Genomic DNA, 24,424 nt, shown 5'->3' with positions numbered 1-24,424 from the left:
GGCCTATAAGGCCTTATTGATCTGCTCCTCCCTGCTCTCCATTATTCCTCTAATGTCATCATTCGCCCCGACCATGGCTAGCTCTTCACTCCGACCTGGCCACACAGGCCTCTGTGTTATTCCTTGAACATGACAGCCACACAACCACCTCAGAGGCTTTGCATCAGCTATTCTCCCTGCTGAACACAGGATATCTAAATGACTACTCCCTCACTTTCTGCAAATCTTGGTTCAAACGCCACCTTATCAATGCAATCTATGAATACCCTGGCACCCCCATTCTCCTTGCCTGGTTCTACTTTTTCTTTTTGTACAACACTATTGTCTTCTAACATACTATGCAGTCATGTATTATATTTATTATCTATTGTCTGTCTCCCTCTGCTAGAACATACCCTCCATTATAGCAAGGATCTTCTTTGTTGTTGCTGTTTACAAACATATTGCCTAGAATGCTGCTGGTACACATTAAGCACTCCGTAAATACCTGTTCAATGAAAGACTCTGCAGCCCCATGCCTTCTTCCTATGACCATGGAGAAACTGTCAGTGCGTCCAGATATGGACTAGTACACCAAGCTGCAATCTCCTTCACCTCAGTCACTTTGCTCTGCAATTTTCCCTCTTTCCTGCATCATTTCCGCCCTTTATTAAATCATTATAATCAGCATATAAAAATCTTTAACCCTTTTCCCACTTGCTCCGACAATACTTGCCAGTAGCGCTTGCAGCTGCAGTGTTTGCCCCAAGAAAACTCTGCCGTAAAATATCTTCTCCCTTTTATTATGATTTTCACATAGCTCTAGTATACTGACTTTGGAAACAACAGACACCATCCTATTGAAAGCATTCTGTTTTTAGTAGGAGTATTTCCACTTACAAAATATAGAAATTTTCAATAGCTGAAAATGTCAAATCCTAGAAAACGTGGTATTCCTATATGTGATGTTTACATCATTCTCAAAAAGTTGTTGGCCAAAGATTCATCTGATAAATCTGACTTTTAAAAAACAGACATTCTGATGATTGAGATGATTCTGATGTTAGTACTGTTTAGAAATAACTCTAAGAACAGTTTTTATATTTTATTTTCACATTGAAAATTAGTCAGATTTGCTTCAGCTTCAAAGAGTGTGTTTACGTAAAATTAAATAAGCACTGGTAGTGAGCTGCACTTTTTTTTCTAAACAGGAAAAAGGTTAAAAACCTTCCCTTAATCCAACAATATTCAATTGCTACTGCCTCATTTCTCTGCTCTTTTGTCACAATAAAACTAGAAAATTATCTATATTCATTGACTCCACTTCCAATATTCTCATTTTCTTAACTTCTCTCTTATCTTATTCAGAATAAAATCCAAAGGCCTCCCAACTGGGTCTCTGACATCCTCTCCTGCCACTCTCCCCTCACTGAGTTCCTGCCACACTGGCCTCCTGGCTGTGCCTCCTCCTACTGATTTCCACACTAGGGATCATTCCAAGCGCTGTATCAATTCTTTCTTTGGTTAAAAGTCTTCATTTCAACACAACGAACAGATCTCACTGAAGCGGTTACTCTCCTAAGGAACCTCATTGAGACGGCCTATTTTCTTACCTTAACTGGAGAACGTGTCATCATCTCCCCAGATCCTCTCGGGAATATTCGAGCTTGGGCAATCATTTCCAACACGCTAGTCTTTCCAGCACTCTGATCTCCAACCACAACAACCTTCCCACAAAACAAAGAACACTTACTCATATTTTTCTGATACCAAATTAAAATTTAAACCTATTTGTAATGCTGCTCTGAGGTTTTTTTAGTCTTTTAAAATTTGTACAGGTGAAAAAAATGTTTTAAAATCCGTAAAAAAAAGATTGATACATGTATGCACATAGAAAATAGGAACAGCAAAACAGTAATTGGATCCACTATTTACAGCCTAATTTTTATTTTAAAAACTTGTGCTAATTTAAACCACTGTTTCTAAACCCAGGTTGTTAACTTTCCATAAGTCTTTTCCATAGCTAGTTTACTCTTTACAAACACATTTTCAATTCTATAAGGTTAAATTTCACGCATATGGCTAATTTAATCCACTGTTCAGTATTTATTACAAATATTATGACTATGTAACACAAATATCTTCCTTCATAACACATATAGTAACTCATAAAGTACTTATATTTATTAATATTTATAATGAACTAAAATAGTCAAATAATACTGCTTAAAACATTACTTGGAACATGTAAGATTATATCAAAAATATAAATGCCTACATCTAGTATGTATATATGTGTATGTGTACATATACACACATAATTTTTAAGAAGCTAAGCTGCTTCTTTTTTTGCTAATTGGCAAGTTCACTATCAATTTTTCACATACCCGTGGTAGATGATCTTGTGTATTATAACTGGCATCATAATCAGAGAGAACATCAAGAACTTCAGAATACATGTCAATCAAAGATTTCTGTAAAAATTTTAAAAAATTATAAAACAGTGAAAGTACAGAAAAAACACAACAAATGTGTCAAGAGAAAAAAATGATAAATTCAAATTGAAATTTCCATAATCATTGTATTGATTTCTCAAATTACATAAATACATCTTCATAGTAAAGACTAAAATAGTACAGATTAAAAGTCCATTTATCATTCAGTTTATTTTATTTAGATACAACGATTTAATAAAGTTAATTAATTCAGGATTTCCTAACATTCTCATTAAATAAGATGGAAATTATTACTTAATACTGATGAGCTAATACTGAATGCAAGGAAAGACCATTAGCACCAAAAAGCAAAATAAGGTGGTCAGGTAACCAACTGACAATGACATTATTCTTTGCTAAGTTTGAGGCATGCATGAGAGAGAAAGGGGGAGAGGATAGAGAGCAGGTGCAAGCAAACATCTGAACAAAGGATAAACCAGGAAGACTGTTAAACCAGTAAGAGTGGTTAAGTATCCACTGACAACTGGGCAGGCTGAAATATGAGTGTAGCAAGGGCAAATATCCTGTATCGTTTCTTGCTGTAGAATCAGAAAAGAATGTGGTGCCTTGTATTGCATGTAACAAGCTTCACGTAATTATTTGATGAATGAATGAACAACAACAACAAAAAAAACAGGCCTAAAAAAATGGGTACCATCAAGCATTTAAACATTATGGATAAGTTTCAATGCTAAGGCAGGAGCAAAATGATGGCTTAAGGTTCCTTTCATTTCTTAATCCCTAAAAAAATTAAATGGCAAGCAATTGCCAACCCACCCACCCAAAAATAAACAAAAAATGTTCATTGCCACTGCATTTTGAGAGAAAATACTGTTTTTGAGGTAAACTCAACCTATATTAGCACTTGGAAATGACTTTTCTCAGTTCTAAGTGCCACTTGTAAACAGTCATGCTATCGATCTGTTTTGTGCAGTCATGATTTAGAGTCAAAGCTGCTAATGCATGTTTGTTAAGTTAGAACTATAATATTATCTTTGTACTGTGACTACAGAATGTATATGCCATGATTTACTGCAGTTTTGCTACATATAAACCCTGCTTAATTATATGAGATTTAAGTTAAATAATTGTTTCAATTCTATTTAGCACATATGGCTTAGTTTGGTGGGGAATAGTAAGACTCAATTTATTGATGAATAAGTTCACCAATGTGCTGATGGTAACAATACCAGCACATACTTTTTCAAAAATTCTTTAAAATGCCTAAGAAAGCTCTCCTTAGAAGAAAAGTATTAATTTTTAAAAAACTGAAGAAAGTGGTCTAATCATTCACTGGCATACAAGTAAAGCAATGATGATAAGTCACTTACATGTCCATCAATTAACAATTCTGATTTTATATAAAATTTTATGTAAAAGTTAAACCTAGAGATAAACTAGATATTTCAGAAAAATAAACCAATTCACATGGAATAACTCTTAAAAGTGTAAAGATTTTATGGGCATAGTATAAAACAAGCATATGGAGACTACAACTTTTAAAATGTGTTAATATAGGAAGAGATCTTCCATCCTCCAAGGACATTAGGTTAGAAAGAAAAGGATGACAGCATACTTTACAGCTCCTTCAAACCTGGTACTGATGAACACACAATGCTAAGCAGTAAAGTTTTGAGAATAAACAAGATAAACTTAGAATACCTTAAGCTTTCTATGATGAATGCCTTTGTCATCTTTCTGCAATACTAATTTTCTCAATTCTTTGTTCTCCTTTTCTAATCGTTCCAAGATTCTCTGATACTTTAACTGCAACAAAATAATAAGTGTAACTATATAAGAAAAAGATGGGTTATCAAATAGTATGAAGTCTAAATTAAAATCTTCCAAAATATGGAAGTCATATCTCTTATTTAAAATGTATTACATTTTAAAAGCATCTATGAAAACATTGGGAATAAAATAAACAATGATTATTATCTCTTACAAAAAGTGGAAATAATAGTAATTTTCTATCATAATTAAGAATTTCATTTGGAAAATTCCTTGCTACTCACAATGAAAAAATTATTTTGAAATACTAAAAATGTAAGAATTTAAACAAGCAGTTATTAAGTACATTCTAGAAGGGAATATTTCCTATTATACCAAAATTTTAAGTCTTCACATTACAGGGCCATTTGACAAAAATTCAAATTCTTCCCTTTCTTCGCATTATTTTACGTTTTAATTAAGATGCTATAAAATAATAATAGCTAGCAGTACCCAAGCATGCATTATGTGACAGACTCCTTAGTAAGTGGTGCAAATGCATTAACTCCCTTAGCCTTCACAAAAACCCCATAAAGCAGGAATTACACAGACTAGGAATAAAGAGCAAGGAATAATCTGACAGCCTGCCCAAGGTCACCTAGTAGAGAAGCAGGGTTGTGAATAGAGGTCTGTCAGAGGCTCAAACTCTTCTATGTTTTGTTGTGTTTCCGTGTCCAGAGATAATATATTAATATTTAAAAGAATGATATAGGCTGAGCGCAGAGGCTCACGCCTGTAATCCCAGCACTTTGGGAGGCCAAGGTGGGCAGATAACAAGGCCAAGAGATCGAGACCATCCTGGATAACATGGTGAAACCCTGTCTCTACTAAAAATACAAAAATTAGCTGGGCGTCGTGGTGGGCGCCTGTAGTCCCAGCTACTCAGGAAGCTAAGGCAGGAGAATCGCTAACCCAGGAGGCAGAGGTTGCAGTGACTCAAGATTGCACCACTGCATTCCAGCCTGGCAAAGACAAAAAGTGCTGGGAAGACAAATTAGAAAGGATCAAATTTATTTGAGAAGGAAAATGTGTAGTCAAGCAACTATTTGACACACACACACAAAATAATGATATAAAAACAATTTTAAAGAAAACTAGTATGTCTAAACAGGTTTTTTTTTTTTGGTCAAGTAGTTGCTTGGCTACACATTTTCCTTCTCAAATAAATCTGATCCTTTCTAACTTGTCTTCCCAGCTTTTATTTCTTCTCAAAACATTAACAATACAGAGAAAGCTATTAAAAATAACTCCTTCTTACAAACAGCAGAATGTTTATGTCCAACTTATAATATCATACCTTTTATAATAGAAAATATTCCTTAGACTTTTTTTAGTTTATTGGAATCTTTCAAGAACAAAGTAAGTAACAGGAAATCATGGTTCTATCCTTACAGAAAGTCCAACTCAAGCCAAATTAAAAGAACGCATACATAATTGAACACATACATAGTATGAGACAGAACTACTGGCTAGACTCTACTATGAACATATTTTTACATAAACTTATTCATTTATATTTAGTAATAGTATATATAACAAAATTGTGGTAGTACCTAAGGATTAGATCTGTGTTGTTTAATATGGCAACTACTAGCCACATGTAGTTATCAAGCACCTGAAATGTGGCTGGTCTGGAGTGAGATTGTGCTGTAAGTGTAAAACACCTCATTAATATTTTTTATACTGATCACATGTTGAAATGATACTATCTGGGATAGACTAGGCTAAATATATTATTAAAACTAATTCCACGTTTCTTTTTTACCATTTTTTAATGTAAAAATTAAAAATTACACAGGTGGCTTGCATATTTCTATTGGATATCACTGATACAGAAAACCCAGTGAATTCTCCATAATACAGTCTATCAGTGCCTAGTGGCTGACAATTACAGCTGCACAAATTGAAGGGTTTATATCAAGGGATATATAAGAGGGTAGAATTTCCACTGACTCAGTTCTTTGTAAACACAAAATCCATTTTGGGGTCTACATTTTCTGGGGATGGAAACATTCTTTGCTACAGAAGCCAGTTTGTAGCCACATCCTGAAGAGATGTGCTATTTGGCTGTCTCTCAAAGCTCTAGAACAATGATTCTCAAACTTTAGAATGTATCAGAATTACCTTGAGGGCTTTTAAAAACGGATTGCTGGGTTTCACTCCCAGAGTTTCTGATTCTTCAGTAGGTATGGGACGGGGTCAAGAATGTGCATTTCTAATGTGCTCCAGAGGCTGTGCTTTGTGACCAATGATTCTTACCCCTGGTTGCAGACTGGGATCGCCTGGCTAGGAAGCCTTAAAAACATAGATATAGTGCCACTCAGAGCACAGTTGAGTCTAGTGTATAGTGAGGTTTGAGACTCAATAAATAGATACCAAAGAAACCTGTGACTCAAAATACACTACAGATTGATTATCCCTAATTCAAAAATCTGAAATCCAAAATATGCTGGCCCCAAGCATTTCAGATAAGAGATATTCAACTTGTAGCTGTTCCACTTTTTCACAAAAAAGAGATCCAAGATTAACTCTTTTTCTTTTTTTTCTTTTTCTTCCAGACAGGGTCTTGCTCTGTTGGCCAGGGAGCAATTATGGCTCACAGTAGCCTTGACCTCCTGGGGCTCAAGTGATCCTCCCACCTTAGCCTCCCAGTTGCTAGGACTACAGGCACAAACCACACACCTGGCTAATTTTTAAAAATGTTTTTGTAGATACGGGGTTTCTCTGGGTTGCCCAAGCTGGTCTCAAACTCCTGGGCTCAAGCAATCCTCTTGCCTCAGTCTCCCAAAGTGCTGGGATTACAGGCATGAGCCACTATGCCCAGCTGACAGTAACTCTTTGAACTTTAAAAAATAAGTTAATTAATGCATGTCAGTGTTACTTACATAGAAAAACTGATGATTGAGTGATAGGGCAAATTTTTTTTTTTTTTTTAAGATGGAGTCTCGCTCTGTCGCCCAGGCTGGAGTGCAGGGGTGCCATCTGGGCTCACTGCAAGCTCCGCCTCCTGGGTTCACACCATTGTCCTGCCTCAGCCTCCCGAGTAGCTGGGACTACAGGTGCCCACCACCATGCCTGGCTAATTTTTTGTATTTTTAGTAGAGATGGCGTTTTACCATGTTAGCCAGGATGGTCTCAATCTCCTGACCTCGTGATCCACCTGCCTCGGCCTCCCAAAGTGCTGGGATTATAGGCGTAAGCCACCGCGCTGGGCTGTGATAGGGTAATTTTGTACTAGAATGTTACCCACTCATTACACTGCACAAAATAGGTCCTTAAAATAATAATTTTATCACCAACTATAAGAAAATAGCTTTTCTAAGTAGTGCCAGAAAGAACTTTAGATAAGCATTGTCTGACTGGTTTCAGACTTGTGAAGCAAAGTAAAAGCTTCCTGAGAGCCCACTAGAACGATGAGGTAGACTCAACTCAAATTTCTTTAACTGTATTAGCTTATCAATGTAAAAATGCAAGCACGGTTTATATAAGGACAAGCCACTTTCTTCCTTTTGGGCATAAGATTCACTCAAAATAGGTTTTTTACATATAAATGAGTTAACTCCATACTTATCTAGTTCTGTCTTTATTCCTTATTTCTCAATTAGCTTTTGCATCTATTGATAATAAGGTTCTATCATTAACATTCCAAATTTTGCTCTGTTGAAAAAACAAATGTCCAATCACCAAAGTTATATTCGAATATAGTTTTTAAAAGTCCCTAGATTTTCTTAGTCATCACGATTACCTGAGTGTGCAGAAGTTCTTCTTGAAGTTGGTCAATTTTCTCTTTGTCTGAAACCTAAATGTTTAAAATAATTTTAGTTGAATAGAATTAGGTTTATACAGAATGTACAAGTTACATTTTTTGATACATATTGAGAGTTAAAAACAACTGACTTCATATGCATATTTAATCAAAGTAATTTTAAATCAAGTGATTTAAGAAAGTAAAAATATCTGTATTTATCAATAAAAATAGTTCACCAAAATTTTATATTGAGAAACAAAAATCTTAAAAGGCAATCATTTTCCTGTTGCTATTCTAGTCATTTCTTATGAAAGACTAGTTAGAAAAACAAGAGATCAACACATATGGTTACTAAATTCTTCAGAAGCTGTTTTGTACTAAAGCATAGGGACTCAGATATTTGGGGAAATAAAGCACTGATATCCCTCCAGAAATGCGTTTTGAAAAGTCAAATACATGTTACTGTTGACAGCTATTTAAAAAGTTCATTGGTCACAGGGTATCTTATAAGGAAATATTTTTGTATTGTATCCATTTCTGTACCATAAGTAGCAAATTATATAATAAATGCAAAGAACAAGTTGCGCATTTTCAGAGATTTAAGTGGAGCCAAATGCTTGCTTTTAAATTCAGTTCCAAGGAAAGCTCTGCTAACTCATAATACAGAGAATGCATCCATGGCAATGAAGCCAAGTAAAGCAACTAAAATTAATTTGAATATAAAACAAAAATAAAACCCACAGGTATTGTGTAAACTACTTCAAATTGTTATTAATGCTAGTAATTCTAAAATAAAATATTAAAAAACAAACAATTTTATTATATAACAGGTTTTAAAGTAGTCACAATACAATTATACATACAAAATATAATAATCAAATATAATAAAAATGATGTAATTTATGACGAATTCACATAACTGTGCTTTGACTTCTTGGTAAGAGGCAGAAGTTGTCATCCCCAGCCTTTAAAAATAATTGTCTAACTTCTGAAAATCAAAACTTGTAAATATGAACTTATTTCACAGGAGAAAATAGTTAAATTCATATTCTTCTTCATTTAAATCCTTGTTGATCTTCATTCATTGGTTATTTAAGCAATCACAACACAACATGGCAGCAAATATACACGAAAAAGTTTTAAATGATTTGCTAATTCAGGTAGACATTAATAAGTCTTGTCCACAATATGAAAAGTTAAGATTTTAATTTCTATTTCTAAATACTTTCTCATAATTTTCCTCAATTTTTTATTTCAACAATATAGATGACAACCCTTGCTAGAAACAAAAGGCACATTTTTTTTTTTTTTTTTCCTTAAAAGTCTATGCCTAAATAGCTCCAAAAATGATTTGGTAATCAGAAAAAAGATAATGCAAACTTCAATTGCTTTCCCATTCCTGTACAGCAAGCACAGATCTGCTGATAGAAGCTTTTTTTCATTTTAACTGTGAGTGTTTACGTAGGACGGACAAGAATTATTAACAGTCTCCTAAACTGTGAGGAGACAAGCAAGTTGGAGAGGAGTCCACAAACTAAAGAACAGAATCTTGAAAGCCAATGAAGAAATAAATAATTCCACATTATGATCATTTGGCATGCCATCACACCATAATAGTGTGGTCACAAAAAATTGTTATGTGGATTTAATTTCCAATTCATTTTAAAAGGTACTTTGATTTACTCTGTTCCATTAAATATTTATCCAACTGTAGCTAAATTAGTATGAAATGTATAAACTGTATTAGTATAAATTGTTTTAGTTTTAAATGTAAATACTGACTTCAGGCAATATATCCTAAATTATTATAGAAAATCCAACATTACTTGACATCTGGGGCAGTAACTTAAAAACTAATACAATTAAAAAAGTTGGGATGTTTAGTATAAGCCAAGGGCTATAAAAGGTTAATTTAATTTGGTAAAATAAAAAGGTTATATAAAAAATTAAAATGACATAAGGTTAGTAGAATATTAAAAATATAATTTCTATGCTAGATTAGTAGTATTTAATGATCACAACTGTTAAGATGTTTATAAACTTAAATTTTAGGAGTATTTAAATGTATCATTTGCCTTTCTGGTACAATGAATAACTCACGCATGGTTTACCAGCATGTTTCCTCTCCGCTTAGTTTAATGGAACATCACAATTAATCACAATGTTATATTAAAAGACAGCTGGCCGGGCACAGTGGCTCACACCTGTAATCCCAGTACTTTGGGAGGCCGAGGCAGGCCAATCACCTGAGGTTGGGAGTTCGAGACCAGTCTGACCAACATGAAGAAACCCCCGTCTCTACTAAAAATACAAAATTAGCCCAATGTGGTGGCGCATGCCTGTAATCCCAGCTACTTGGGAGGCTGAGGCAGGAGAATCGCTTGCACCCGGGAGGCAGAGGTCACAGTGAGCTGAGATTGTGCCACTGCACTCCAGCCTGAGCAACAAGAGCAAAACTCCGTCTCAAAAAAACAAAGTAAAATAAATGACAACTGGTGGTAAAGTAAAAAATCAGACCTAATATTTCCTAGGAAACAAGATAAAAATGTTTAGATTTATAAAACATTTAAGATTGATGAGATGATAATTTTTATATATTTTCTTAAGAGAATAACACAAACTATTTTCAATCTGTCACTCTAGGTCTTAACTAGCAAATGGGGTATATTTTATTTTGATGTGATTTACTGATAAAATTCATCGACTTACAAGAGCAAGTTCATGCCCTGTTGCTCAATATATTGTTTGCATCATGAAATAAATTTAAAACTCACCCTGACAGAAATGGATATCAATGGTCTTGAAACCAGAGCTTTTCTACAATTCCAGGGCTATGAAACTGATGGAGAAAGAGCGGAATCCTCCGCAGAAACAAGCTAAAGCTGAAAGAGAAAAACCTTTACTAGCTCCTCACAAAACCAAGCCTAATTTAAAAATTTCAAGTATTTCTTCTATTAAGCCATTGAGGCCACTCTGAAATTCTGAAATACATATATAAAAAGGTCATTGTAAAAATTTCTATGTATGTGAACATATCCATAGGAGGCAAAACTACCAAAGGTAGTTTTAATCTTCTGTCTCTGCTTGAGTTCTTTTGCTCAGAAGATACAGGGAAAACTTCTTAGTTGCTACTAATAAGATACCCAAAATGATGATCTACTTAGACTTTCAAGAAGATAAGGGAGAAAAAACAATTAAAAAACAACAAAAAGTACTGTGGTTTTGTGCATCAAGTAAACCTCACATGCCTGGAATGATAAAAATCTCGTGAATCAGGATTTTGATCATTATGGCAGTGAAGAACTGAAAAGTCATCTCTGTAGTAACTACAGGGGGAAAGGAGTGGCGGATACTGTAAGGTAACAGTCTTTCGGGAGAGTAAGAGGGATAATTTCACTATAAAAGGGCATAAATTGTTTTTAAAGTCCCATTTTCTTCCCCTCAAGGTAACTACAATGTGGGCAGGAACAAGCCCTGTGTGCTGCTCTACTCAGGGTAAAACGTCTTGCCAGTCTCTAATTTACAAATGGGGAAAGGGAGGTATAAAAGGGTTAAACAGATAACCCAATAAGTATCAGAAAGAGGAATAACATCTCTCAGCCCAAATAAAGGCTAGTAAAGGAGGCTTAAAATGAACATTAGCTTTCAGCAATGTAGAAAATGAATCAGCATTCATTATGGATATCTCTTGATTTGTCAGATTCAAAAGCTCATCATTAATCTTAAGTCATATCTTAGAATGTTAAATAGCAGGCCTATGGGACACATTTCAAGTTGTCTTACCAAAAAAACTTAAGAACAACATGTAACAACAGCTACATTCTTAATTTCTAAGTAACATATAAGAACATACTTGCTCTCTCCCTTCTTTCTGTAACGAAACTAAAGTACGGGGTGGCTCAGCCTAAGCATCCAATCTGTCAGGCTATTTAAATGATACATTCACAGTATACAGAACAGGGATTGGTAAAGTACCGTTCAAAATAAGTCCTCCTTGGCTTAACACAGCTACTTTAATTTAACCAAGTAGGAAACCCACTTCTTTTCTTTTTCTACCTATGCTTTTGCTCACCAAAGCTAAATATATATAGGAATTGATTCCACAGCCATGGAATTGAGAAAAGCCAGAAAGTGATGCTGAAAAAATAAATGAAACTATGGTGAGTACTCTGAAGTATTAACCACCACCAAATGAGATAAGGTTAGCCAGCAAAATTACTGCACTAAACTAAATCATTATCTATAATATTGGTTGATTTAAATGGTAGAATGTACAAGAATTATATGACTGAATCTTTGTTCCTGACTAGGGTTTGTATATAACTTCAAAACTTTTCTGATCTAATAAGATGTAACATAATTAGCTGATTTCAAGATCTCAGAGTATAATTTTAAACTCATTACACTTATTTCACTTTGACCTAAAAGTCTCTTCCAAACATGAACTTTGGGATCTACATGGTGGGATTACCTAACCATCAAAATCATGTTTTTATGGACCTGCTGATTGCACCAAAAGCCACATACTGGTATAGACTTACGCTTTTATTAGAACTTGTTCTTTAGCAACCAGGATGATATCAAATTTCCAGTGTTCAAACCTTCAGTGGTCCAAGGTGAAAATTGTGCTGACTTTGATTAACGTGAAAAATGTATGCAATGAGTTTGTCAAAGTGTATAAGAACTACGTGCTTTTGCCTAAAAGTTAAGTCAAAATAACTTTCTTCTATAAGAACATGAATGTTCCCTATCCATACACTTTAGCTAAAACAAATAAATAAATGTTATTCTTTAGTGTAAACAGGTCATCTACAGCAATCCTTTTCACTTCAGAAATAAAAACTTGGGGAGCAAGTAGGTAGGTAAGATGCCGACAAACTTAGGGTGACTCAATAACTGGACCACATAAACAGCAATTCCTAATTTTGTTCTAAATATAAATACAGGAACCCTACAGATAACCTAATTTTCAGAAACCAAAACTCCTCTGCTTGAATTTGTTACTTTTGGCTTTTCCTATACTACCCACTCGAGAGAAGTTCCATATTTATATGATATATCTTTTGTATTTTTACTTTGTCAAATGAATTTCTTGTATTTGGAGTCCATGAATGGATTAAGGCGACATGATCTTGGCAGAAATGGCTGATTAGTGTGAATGTATCGGTAGCCCCCTTAAACCATCCATCACCTTGCGCTTCTGTTGGGCATAGCTCGTGCTATATTGGCCAGCGGCTCTGCGCGCTTCCTCTTCATGCTCTTGAATTTGTTGTTGTAAGAGAATGAGCTCACCAAGCAGACCCTGCCATGAGTTCACAATGAGGAGAAGAGGAAATCGGGGAGGAGAACAATGTTAAACCAAAGGGCGCAACAAAGGAACAGATGTAAGACAGGGAGGGATGGTTAACTTAAAACAGAAATGGAAACTCATTTAGAGCTGTCATACCCTTGGGCTCTGTAGTGCATTTCCATTTTCCTCCTCAGTAAATCAGATGTCTCAGAAAAATAAAACAGCCCAGTTTAAAAAGTGAAAAGGAAAGTGCAATACTAAGTGCTAAATGAAACGAGCCAGATATACACCAAATATGGACAAAAATACAGACTTTTTTTTTTTTTTTTTTTTTTAACAGTGTTGATCTTACTGGTCAAAATTTTCTAATTCTCAACCATGATTCTCTCAGGATTGATTGAAGATCATACTAGCTTACTTAATTATGAAATTATTATTCTTATGTAAATATTTTTTCTTGATATTTCACTGATTCAAGTAAAGGTCCCTAGAAATAGGTTTCCAGCATCAAGTTAATCAAGGTTTTACATTAAGTCATATATTCCATGTGCCTCTGCATACCTTTGATTAAAATTTAGGGTTCTTTATTTAAATTAAAAGATAATGTTTCAGGTTCTGTTTTGATTTCATATATAATATCAAATAACTAGTTTCACCAAATTTTCACTTTTTTATGAGCTGTTCTGATGACATTAAATAGAAACAGCCTCTGAGAATACAGCCAAGCATATACAAATTACAAAACAAAAGTGCTATAAAAGAACACAATTAAGATATGGAGACAATATAGTTATTATGAAAATTTGAAATGAAAACAAAACACAGTTTGGACCTAAGCACAAAAAATCACCTTTTCTATTTCTAAAATTCATTCCATTTCCTAATTATAAAATAGTATATTGACACAATTTTTAACACAGCATATTCCCATGTGGCATACTAAAATACACGTCATTTCCTGCATAGCTTAATTGTTGGCCTATTAGATAATTGACCTCAAAAAATGTGGAGGAAAGACAACCAAGATTTGACAATGTTACAAGCCTAATGTTTTCTTAATTAGAATCCTAAAAAAAGTAAAGTTCTAATGAATGAGGTAACCATTTGTTTAAGAACAGCGTTCTGGGAAAACAATCAACTCAATTTTTACCCAAGTTACAAAAATAAAAAGAGGAAAATGGGTATTTATTAAGATATTCTAAAGTAGGACTTCTAAATAGTTTCAGAGTTAAAAAAAAAGACTGCCCAAAATATTTAGTTTTATATAATTAGAAAGTGTCTTAAAATCTGGATATAATTTGGAGAATTTTTATTCTGTTAGTTTTGATACATTAGGCTGTGATCATTGCCAATATCAGACAATAAATGAGACTGGTTGATTTACTATAAATCAAAGGATAAAACTAGTTGATTTCTTCCACATGACAATTGAAATTCAGTATCTGTTTCCAGATACAAAAGTATAAAATATAGTTATACAAAGACATGTCTTTAAATAAATCAGTTTTATGATCATTAACAAATCTATCAAAGAAAGACAATGCTAACTACCACCCTCATCATTCTCATAATTTTTACCTTAAAAACAATTGCTTTATCAAGCAGAAAGAAGAGTAACCTGATTTATTTTCATTCATTTGGTCATTTATCATAATCCTTTATTCAAATCATCCAAGTGTTCAAATTTCTCAAACAATTCCCTTTATGTTGGTTTATACAGTAGTGTACCTGCTGTACTTACATACCACTAGTATTTTCATTTATAAAATCCCAAAGCAGTGAGAAAACATTCCACATTTCTTCCTTTTTAAACACTAGTCAAGTGCAATAGTGAGAAGGGGGCAAAGTAGAACAAAGAGTTCAATCTGTAACTGACTGTGATTAATCAACTGAGATAACGCATTCCCTTTGGATCAGCCACATTCCACATTTCCTACTCACGTCTATGAGGCACACAGTGCTTTTTTATTTATAGCTTAAAAATTCCTCTCGAATTCACTGCTTATGTATATATACAACTGCATGGTAAATACTCCAATCATCTATTAGATTTCAAGAAAATGCTCTAGGGACATGTCACTTTCCTTCCACGCCTGTTACTGAAGCACTAATATGTAAAGATACTTGAAATTAACTGAAATTGACCTTCTGAAAAAGTAGGAAGAAAACAAGAATTAGACATAGAAAAGCTATTTACACGATACTACAATTATACCAAGGTTACCCGTCTTTGATTTTGTGCACCAGTCTTACCCTAAATACCAAGTGATGGCCACACTGCCTCTGAGCTAAGGCCACATGGAACAGCAAGAGGAAGAAATCTATGCACCTACTGTGCAAGATACACTCCTCAGATGTAGAAACCACATTTTTCAATAAATGTTTTCCCAAGCTTAGCAATTTTTCTTTCAAGAAATGGCACAAAAATATTTTTAAAAATAATATATATAATCTATAAAATACAGCAGTATTTATAAATAATCATTAACTATCAAAGATGATGTAGTCTCTTAATGTCTCCTGACTCCTGGCTGTTGTCAGTTTGACACTGCAGATCTCAATTTCTCATCTCTCTCTTTTTAATCTCCATCTCTGAGTCAGCTTCCTTATCTCAGTCTCATTTCATGTATAATGTTCTGGTTTTTTTTTTTTAGTTATAACATCAGATCAAGAAAATTAGTAATAACACTAGAAACCACAATATCAAATGAAAATACTGTGCTAACCTAAAAGTTAATGAGTTTGGTAGAGAAGATTTTAAGTAATCTTGAAATACTATACTATAGTCTGAATTTTTGTCCCCCACAATTTCATATGTTGAAACTTAACCTCACAAATGTGATAGTATTGAGAGGTGGGGCATTTGGGAGGTGATGAGGTCATGAGGTTTCTGGAGTTACTGGCCTTACAGAAAAAGGCCAGAGCTGCCTAGCCCCTTTTGCTATGTGAGGATATAGGGAGAAGGCATCATCTATGAAGCCAAGGGTCCTCAGAAGACATCAAATCTGCCAGTGCCTTGAACTTGGATTTCCAGTTACTACATTATTTGTTGCATAAGAAATCCCAGAAAAGCAAATCCTATTTAAGCCACACTGCTTAATTACAATTCAGAATATCAAGTACATGAACTACTTTTACAGCCTTGTTCTCCTCAATGGCTGCCAAACATGAAGGCCAGGGAGAATCTGCAGGTAATCAGAGTAAAAAATTGAGGGGACCAAAATTTCGTTGGCATCAGCCAGATTTATTTACTTTTATCAGCCTCTACCGAGTTAAACCAATCAACTGGTTTTACTAAGAGGCAACACTATCCCGGGTGCTCTGAGAAAAAGATTTAGTAACAGAAATGGTCGACTAAATGGTAAGAATGTAAGCAAAAGTAAATAGTGTTTCATATGGCAAGTGTTTTAAACACTGAGAAGAGTGTAATTAATGGAGCTACGAAGGTTATGGAAGGCTTCATGAAGTGACAATTGAGCTGTGCTACAAGGGTGAGTGAAAACTAAAGATGCAGGAAAAAAGAAAAGAGACACTTCATCTGGGGAGGTACAACATAAACCATAAAATTAAGAATCGGAGGGCCAGGTGGCTCACGCCTGTAATCCCAAAACTTTGGGAGGCCGAGGTGGGCGGATCATGAGGTCAAGAGATCAAGACCATCCTGGCCAACCTGGTGAAACCCTGTTTCTACTAAAAATATATAAATTAGCCAGGCGTGGTGGCGGGAGCCTGTAGTCCCAGCTACTCGGTAGGCTGAGGCAGGAGAATCGCTTGAACCTGGGAGGCGGAGGTTGCGGTGAGCCAAGATCGCACCACTGTATTCCAACCTGGGCGACAGAGCGAGACTCTGTCTCAAAAAAAAAAAGAGAGTAATATATTGCAAGAAAGAACATTAATGTATTATCATTTAATAATTATACTTAAAACGATACTACTACTTTTCATGATTTGGGCCATGAAAAAGTCCTTCAAATATTTTCTACAAATTATAAATGTGCTTGTTGCCTTCAGAATGGCCGTATTCCTTACTTCTGTGAGATGCTTATAACCAATCAGAAACATAGAACAGAAGCACAGAAAATAAAATGTCACACTTTGCAAATCAATTTCACTGGAACACAATAATCTTACAGAATCTAAAAAAGGGAATGAACTAAGTGGTCTTGTCACCTGTATATATGATGACTGATATACAAAAATCTGCTGACTCCCAAATTAAATTAGTCCACCAATTCTCTAAAGTAGGTAGCACTTCAATGTGTCTTCAGGTAGTTCTGAAGGTCTCCAAGTCTCAATAATATTCAGTTCACATCAAGGGCTACGTCTCTTTTCCTCCAGCGGACATACGTTTTCAAATTTTTGATTAACAAGAAGCATTTACTAAGACGTGGTTTTAATGTATGTCAATCATACCTCAAGATAGTAGGGTGATGTTAAAAATGGTTGGTTTTACTATTTGTTTAAATGTTTCATTAATCAAATCACATCAGAACTTCTGATTAACATGACATAAATAATTCATTAGTGTCCACAAACTGAATGGATATAAATCCAGGCCAAACCAAAGAAACTTGATAATTCGTTAGCCTGTGCAGCAGTATTATGTGGAAATCTATGCTTTCTGTAGACTTTTTGAAGACCAGTATTATAACTTTCCAGGACACCTGAAACTCCAGTAGTAACCCCAGGCTGGGAATCACAGGTTATCGGTTCATCATGTTGTTTACTTGGTCTGTAAACAAGTAAAGTCAAACTATCTGTGCTCCCCTCAGCTCCCCGTCACTTTCACTTCAGTTGACTTTGAATGGTCCTAACTGTTCTGCTCTTTGCCAGCACTTCTCCAGATGTGTTTTCCTACTAGAAAGGACAACTCTTTTCTTTAGTTCTAGTTGTAGAAATGTTTTTCAATTATTATTACTTTTTTAAAAAGCTGATTCACGTATACTTTTACATTTCTAGTAGAAGTCTAGCCAGAAACTTTATTACAAACCTGACAACCATTAAACTAATACTTGACTGCTTCAAACTCTAAATAGTATTTTAAATCTGGGGCTTTCAGACCTCAGACTGAACCAGTTAAAAAAAGTATTCAGCTAAAGCCTGGCCACCCTACCACCTCTGATTATTGCCCACATTTTCAAACTTGATGTTAGAGTGACTTCAAAAAGGGTACTGCTAAGCTAAGGTCTCTCTTTGCATGCTTACATTCAACCATTAATTTGCACACAAGTCTCAAAATCAGTTAGTTTATCTGCATCTTAGCTGAGTGACTCATCATTCTCAAGCATCACAAGTAACAGCCAAACTTTGCGAACACAAAGCTGCATATTATTAATAATAGAATTTGAAACCATCAGTTAGGGCTTGAGATACATTTTTGGATAGTAAATTTTTATAGTAGCATCTGCTATAATTTGACTTAACCAGTAATGAAAGTAGCTTAATTACAACTCTAGATTCAGTAGGTATAATAAATAGTTGAAAAAAAAAATAATTGATAAGTCTTTAATAGGCAAACTAAGCACCACAAATTGAGAAAAAGTCAAAAGGAAATAGTTTACAAGGACATTTATTGTCAAATAAGCAAATTAAAACAAGCAAAGAGTAAACTAGAACATAATGTAATAAATTTAATTCCGTATCTATTGTATAAAATAAAATCTGTAAATATAATTAAATTTCCGAAAATAATTATCTGGCTTCTTTTCTATTGCAGAGCTTCTGTTCAATTACTGATTATTCATTTATGACCTTAGCAGAGTTTTAAGAGAATTATCTGAGTCAAGCCCTTAAAACAGGTTTTTCATTCACCAAAGTGATCCTAGGCCATATCAGAGAGAAAACTGACATACAGACCTCGCCATCACCAATTTGTAGTCACTCAAAGAACCACACTACCATACCTGTAACAAAGGCTCCTTCTCCCCATTAGATTAGATCTTCTCTCCACATTAAATTTAACTGCCTTAAGGGCTAAGGCCTTCACTCAAAATAAGCCACAAATATTAAGCTAATTTCTACTTATTTTTTTTTTACCCCAGTAGCAAGAACAATCAAGAGTGTCCTTTGGTTAAAATAATGTCAATGCAAAAGAGTGTCAAAAAAGATCAAATCAAAAGACAAATACACGTACATACATTTTGACAGACATTTTTCTCCAAAAGATAAAATTAAAAGGCAAAAGAAAAACATCTTTTGAAATATAATTAAAATTTGGAATATAATGTAAAAAGTTCAAAGTTGAAGAACAAGGAAAGAGATGAAAACCTATTTATAGAAATTATTTCTTCTTCCTGCTTCCAAAATAAACATAAAATTATTTCCTCGATGTATTAAAACTATAATAACCTCCAATATAAAAATTACACATTCCATATTTAATGTTAAAACATTCATACAATATTTTTTCTATAAATCTATTTATCTAGGTATTATGTAGAAAAAAACTTTCAAGGAATCAGTTATTTTACCAATTCCAAAAGAATGAAAAAAGTGAAGACTCAGAAAACATCAGGTAAATACATGAGCATTATAAATACAGAGCAAAGTATGTTATTCTGCCTCAGCAATTCTGCTATAACTTTCATATAGATTTTGTTAATGAATATGTATTGAAAATAACACACCGTAAATAACCCCATACATAACTTTGTTAACTATCAGTATCAGGGAATTGATTTATTTCCTAATAACCCACTTCCTATTCCCTTTATAGTTTCCCCAAAGTGAAATCTAGTCCCTATAAGATGTTCCATGAGCAAAAGGGTTCTGTTGGTAAATAATTCGGGAAAACACTGTATGCTTTGACTCCTTGGAAATTCACAATGTGCACGAGTGTATTACAGTCTGAGAAGTCCCAGGGAAAGAAAAGAAGTCTGCTTGCTTTGTCTACACGAGCCTTTCTCCCCCTACACACTTAACAACAAAACTCTTTCTTGGGGACAACCTTTGAAACTAGTGTTTCACAGAACATATGTGAAAGAAATGGGCTTCTCAATTATATTTCCAGAACTGCCACATAATACCTTGTACTTTGCGCTAAGATTAGTAACAATACCTCTACTTGGATGCTTTTGAATTTGCTCCTCAGATGTTATCATTTTAAACTCTTCCAAAGAAGTAAAAACTTTAAAAAATCTTTCAAGACTACCTAGGTGAACAATTCTCTTTTACACTTACCTTTCTAAAATGCTTGTCACCTTCAGATCCATGATCTGTTGCTCTAAACGCCGTTTCTCCTGGTGAACCTTAAAGATAAATATGCAACCCTTTACATTCTCCAGTGATGTCAACAGCCTAAGCTGAATTTCACATGACATTGAGTCAATGAAAAGGTGAATGGATTTTTAGAGCAACTGAGGTTCAAAGAATCAAATTGCCTTTATTCTTATTTTAAGGAACATGACTGACAACCTGTGCAGAAAATAAAAAAATACTAACTATAGCAATCACAGCATATGTTTAACCTAACAATTAAAAATATCTAACTGAAAATTACAATAAAAAATAAGACAATCTTTGGTAAGGATTATTTTACATGAGAGTACTTACAGTTCAGCCACATACCACTGGCATTACAGACCATGTATAGTAGGAAAACAATTTTTTTTTTTTTTCTTTTTTTTTTTTTTTTTGAGGCAGAGTCTCCCTCTGTCCCCCAGGCTGGAGTGCAGTGGTACAATCTCTGCTCACTGCAACCTCCACCTCCCAGGTTCAAGCGATTCTCCTGCCTCAGCCTCCAGAGTAGCTAGGACTACAGGTGCGTGCCACCACGCCCGGCTAATTTTTTGTATTTTTAGTAGAGACAAGGTTCCACCATGTTAGCCAGGATGTGTCAATCTCCTGACGTCATGATCCGCCTGCCTTGGCCTCCCAAAATGCTGGGATTATAGGCATGAGCCACCGCGCCCGGCCGGAAAACAAAATTAAATGTCAACTATGACAGGGCAGATGAGACGAACTAAAATTACTTTTCATTTCAATTATCAAAAACAATTAGATCTATTTCAAGAAAATATTTTTGCTAAGTAAATTTTCTTTTAACAGCTTTAATCTTATCATACACATACATATTTAAGATTTTAGTTTTATCACAAAATAATTATTTTATTATTTCCACCTAAAGGATAAAGAGTTTGCCTAATATAGTTCTGGGGTTTTAAAATTCAGCATAAGCAGTATTATAAATTTGGTCTGCAATTTTATTTGCAACTAGTTTATTAGAAGCATTTAAAAGGCATGTTAAGGTCAGCAAAAATGTCTGTTTACACACCTAACAAGAGAAGTAGGTCAGAAGCTCCTATGACTTCACTAACCAATTTGTGACCTGTGAAAAACCAGCAAAAGGGGAAATAGAAATGTAAAACTTAACAGAAATGAGCAAACAAAGATGTCTGAGATCTCAGATTTCATATTACAATAGGGCAATAATTGGGCAAATATGCCAGGATTAAACTTAATAAATGCTACTCATTATGGTCTATCATACTTAAATTTACTTAAAAACCACCAAATTGGTCCAACCACTTATGAAAAGCAAATACATAGGAAGTCTCACCTACTTGTCAAGAACAAGTGATACTTTTTCCCCCTCACTAAAAGCCAAGTATGTTTAAGTGCTTATGAATTGCCATTTTACTGGGCTAAACAAAAATTAAAACCATCGCGTAACAAAATTTTGTGTTTATCTTTTTTAAAAAAGTCCTGTTTTTCATTGGTACTAAATATTTTAGTTTAAAAAAAAAAATGGGAATAAACAAATAATCCATGTATTTTTCCTCCATGGTTCTTAAAATTTTAAATTGGATCAAACAGCTCCTTCCTTACCTGAGGTAAAAAAGTCCTTCAATAAGTTGAGGCTTTCAACAATCTTGTCAAAGTCTGGTGCTAACTTTACAAGGTCTTCTGAATTAGGAAGGGCTTTTCTAATTTTCTCTGGAAAAGATCAAAACATATAGAGTGTGAAACTAAGAAAATATGTCAGATACTATTCTTATAAAGGGCTAAAGTATTAACTTGTTTAATCCTCATGACAACCCTACAAAACAGCTACTATTATCAACCCCATTTACAGATGAGAAACTAAGGTACACAGCAAGAAAGTGGAGGAGCCTGGGTTCCAGCCCAGGCAGTCTAGCTCCAGAATATAGGCTCTCAGTCACTATGCTGTGGTACTGGCAAATACATCAAATTGAAAGCTCTCCTCATTAACACCAGAAGAACAATTTGAAAGTGTGCTTTTTTTGCAAATACATTCGTCAACATAGAACAGTTTTATCTTTATAAATTCTGTGAATAAGTGCAAGTAAAGATTAATTCCACCTCCACATACACCTAAACTAAGAAATCTGACAAAATTTTAAAAAAAATTTGATGACAATATAGTTCTTAAAGATCACCATGAATTACTGGCAATCGTAGCTATCCAATATACGTTTTTCTCATCTACCTATTGAAAAAGGGATAGCAGTGGCCAACTAAGAAAAGAAATTACTCTGGATACTAACAGACTTTTAAATAACTTGGCTACAAAAAGTAGAGATAACCAAGGTATCCACTCAAAAGGAGCTAGTTAGGTGGGTCACAATAAATATGCTCTGGGCAACATTACATAATGCAGAAAATGATATTATTAATAGAAAGGCTACTTGGCAGCATGGAAATGCTGACAAAATATGTTAAGTAGCAAAGGACAAAACACCAAAGTGTATATTCACCACGATTACATAATTTTTAAAAAGGGAACTAAAATTTTATTCTGTGGTAGTGTTCATGAAAAGAAAAAAATTCAAAGAAAAAAATTCAAGCCAGGCACAGTGACTCAGGCTTGTAATCTCAGCGCTTTGGAAGGCTAGGTGAGAGCCTTGAGCTAAGGAATCTGAGACTAGCCTGGGCAACACAGTGAGACCCCATCTCTAGAGGAAATTGAAAAGTGAGTTGGGCATGGTGGCACACGCATGTAGTCCCGGCTACCTGGGAGGCTGAATCGGAAGGACGGCTTGAGCCAGTTCAGGGCTGCAGTGAGTTATGGATGCAAGACCGCACTTCAGCCTGAGTGACAGAGTGAGACCCTGTCTCAATCAATCTATAAGTTAAAAATATACTAACCATTTTATAATAAGTATAATATAAAGAAAATGCTCCAAATGGTTAGTGGCAGCTGTGGTAAAGTGATGGACTACTGGGTATTTCTTTTGTCCACATTTTTTCATTGATATTATATTATATATATCATTAAAATAAAACTGTGATATATTAGGTTCATAAGTTAAGAAACTATCTCAATACAACTACTTCTGTTTTCCTCAAGAGATGACCAAAAAAAGTATTTTAATGTTCATGATACAAACCAAAATCGATATACTCATCAATTTCCCACACAATGTCAGGCACAATCCATTTATATTCACTAAGGTCCGGTATCATATCTTTCCACTGATCAAAAGTCTAAAAGATAAGAAAAGTGTGTCAATCAGATGCTCTGCATGCCAAATAAACACATAAAGAAAAATTATTTAATTAAAACACATTAATCTACTAAGAACAATGTACTATGTTCAAAACTTTTAAGAAACAAATTTAGCCGGGCGCGGTGGCTCAAGCCTGTAATCCCAGCACTTTGGGAGGCCGAGACGGGCGGATCACGAGGTCAGGAGATCGAGACCATCCTGGCTAACACGGTGAAACCCCGTCTCTACTAAAAATACAAAAAAACTAGCCGGGCGAGGTGGCGGCGCCTGTAGTCCCAGCTACTCGGGAGGCTGAGGCAGGAGAATGGCGTGAACCCGGGAGGCGGAGCTTGCAGTGAGCTGAGATCCGGCCACTGCACTCCAGCCTGGGTGACAGAGCGAGACTCCGTCTCAAAAAAAAAAAAAAAAAAAAAAAAAAGAAACAAATTTAAGTGGCTCAGCAAACAAGCACATAAAACATGTAAACACTCCTCTCTTAAATATGGAAAATGTAAAAATTCAGAATATACTTCTATTTCAAACAGGTTTCATAATTTTGCTCTAAACAGTACTGTGGGGTAGAAGGAAGACAGACTGGGAGACAGGACGCCTTGCTTCTGGTCCCAGAGCTGCCAAGAAGGGCTTATGAGAATGTCACCTGACTTTCGCATCTGTGCTACTAAACGTCAAAGCT

At 34.7% G+C, this 24,424-nt stretch overlaps 1 protein-coding gene and 1 long non-coding RNA gene across 5 annotated transcripts in view; one reads left to right on the top strand and one right to left on the bottom strand.

Annotated features, from left to right (window-relative positions):
• OPA1 (OPA1 mitochondrial dynamin like GTPase) overlaps positions 1-24,424 on the bottom strand; it is a 101,393-nt gene that overhangs the window by 59,877 nt on the left and 17,092 nt on the right. Inside the window, exons 3-11 of one of the 4 annotated variants that reach the window (XM_023214756.1) lie at positions 23,632-23,728; positions 22,109-22,216; positions 21,555-21,608; positions 20,462-20,529; positions 13,184-13,294; positions 7,990-8,043; positions 4,137-4,241; positions 2,367-2,453; positions 1,593-1,706 (exon numbers count right to left, since the gene is read on the bottom strand). In XM_023214756.1, the coding sequence (XP_023070524.1) occupies positions 1,593-1,706; positions 2,367-2,453; positions 4,137-4,241; positions 7,990-8,043; positions 13,184-13,294; positions 20,462-20,529; positions 21,555-21,608; positions 22,109-22,216; positions 23,632-23,728 (798 nt within the window). The remainder of the gene's footprint in view (positions 1-1,592; positions 1,707-2,366; positions 2,454-4,136; positions 4,242-7,989; positions 8,044-13,183; positions 13,295-20,461; positions 20,530-21,554; positions 21,609-22,108; positions 22,217-23,631; positions 23,729-24,424) is intronic. The other 3 variants (XM_023214759.2, XM_023214757.2, XM_023214760.1) reach the window with 3 other exon arrangements.
• Positions 12,049-20,797, top strand: LOC111544300. The gene is made up of 3 exons (XR_002732103.2): positions 12,049-12,152; positions 19,711-19,796; positions 20,488-20,797. It is a non-coding gene; the product is annotated as an uncharacterized LOC111544300 (long non-coding RNA).

Source organism: Piliocolobus tephrosceles, chromosome 2, assembly GCF_002776525.5.
Source record: "Piliocolobus tephrosceles isolate RC106 chromosome 2, ASM277652v3, whole genome shotgun sequence".
Taxonomy (NCBI): Eukaryota; Metazoa; Chordata; class Mammalia; order Primates; family Cercopithecidae; genus Piliocolobus; species Piliocolobus tephrosceles.
The sequence above is the reverse complement of the archived record's forward strand: the minus strand, read 5'-3'. Positions and strand labels throughout refer to the sequence as shown.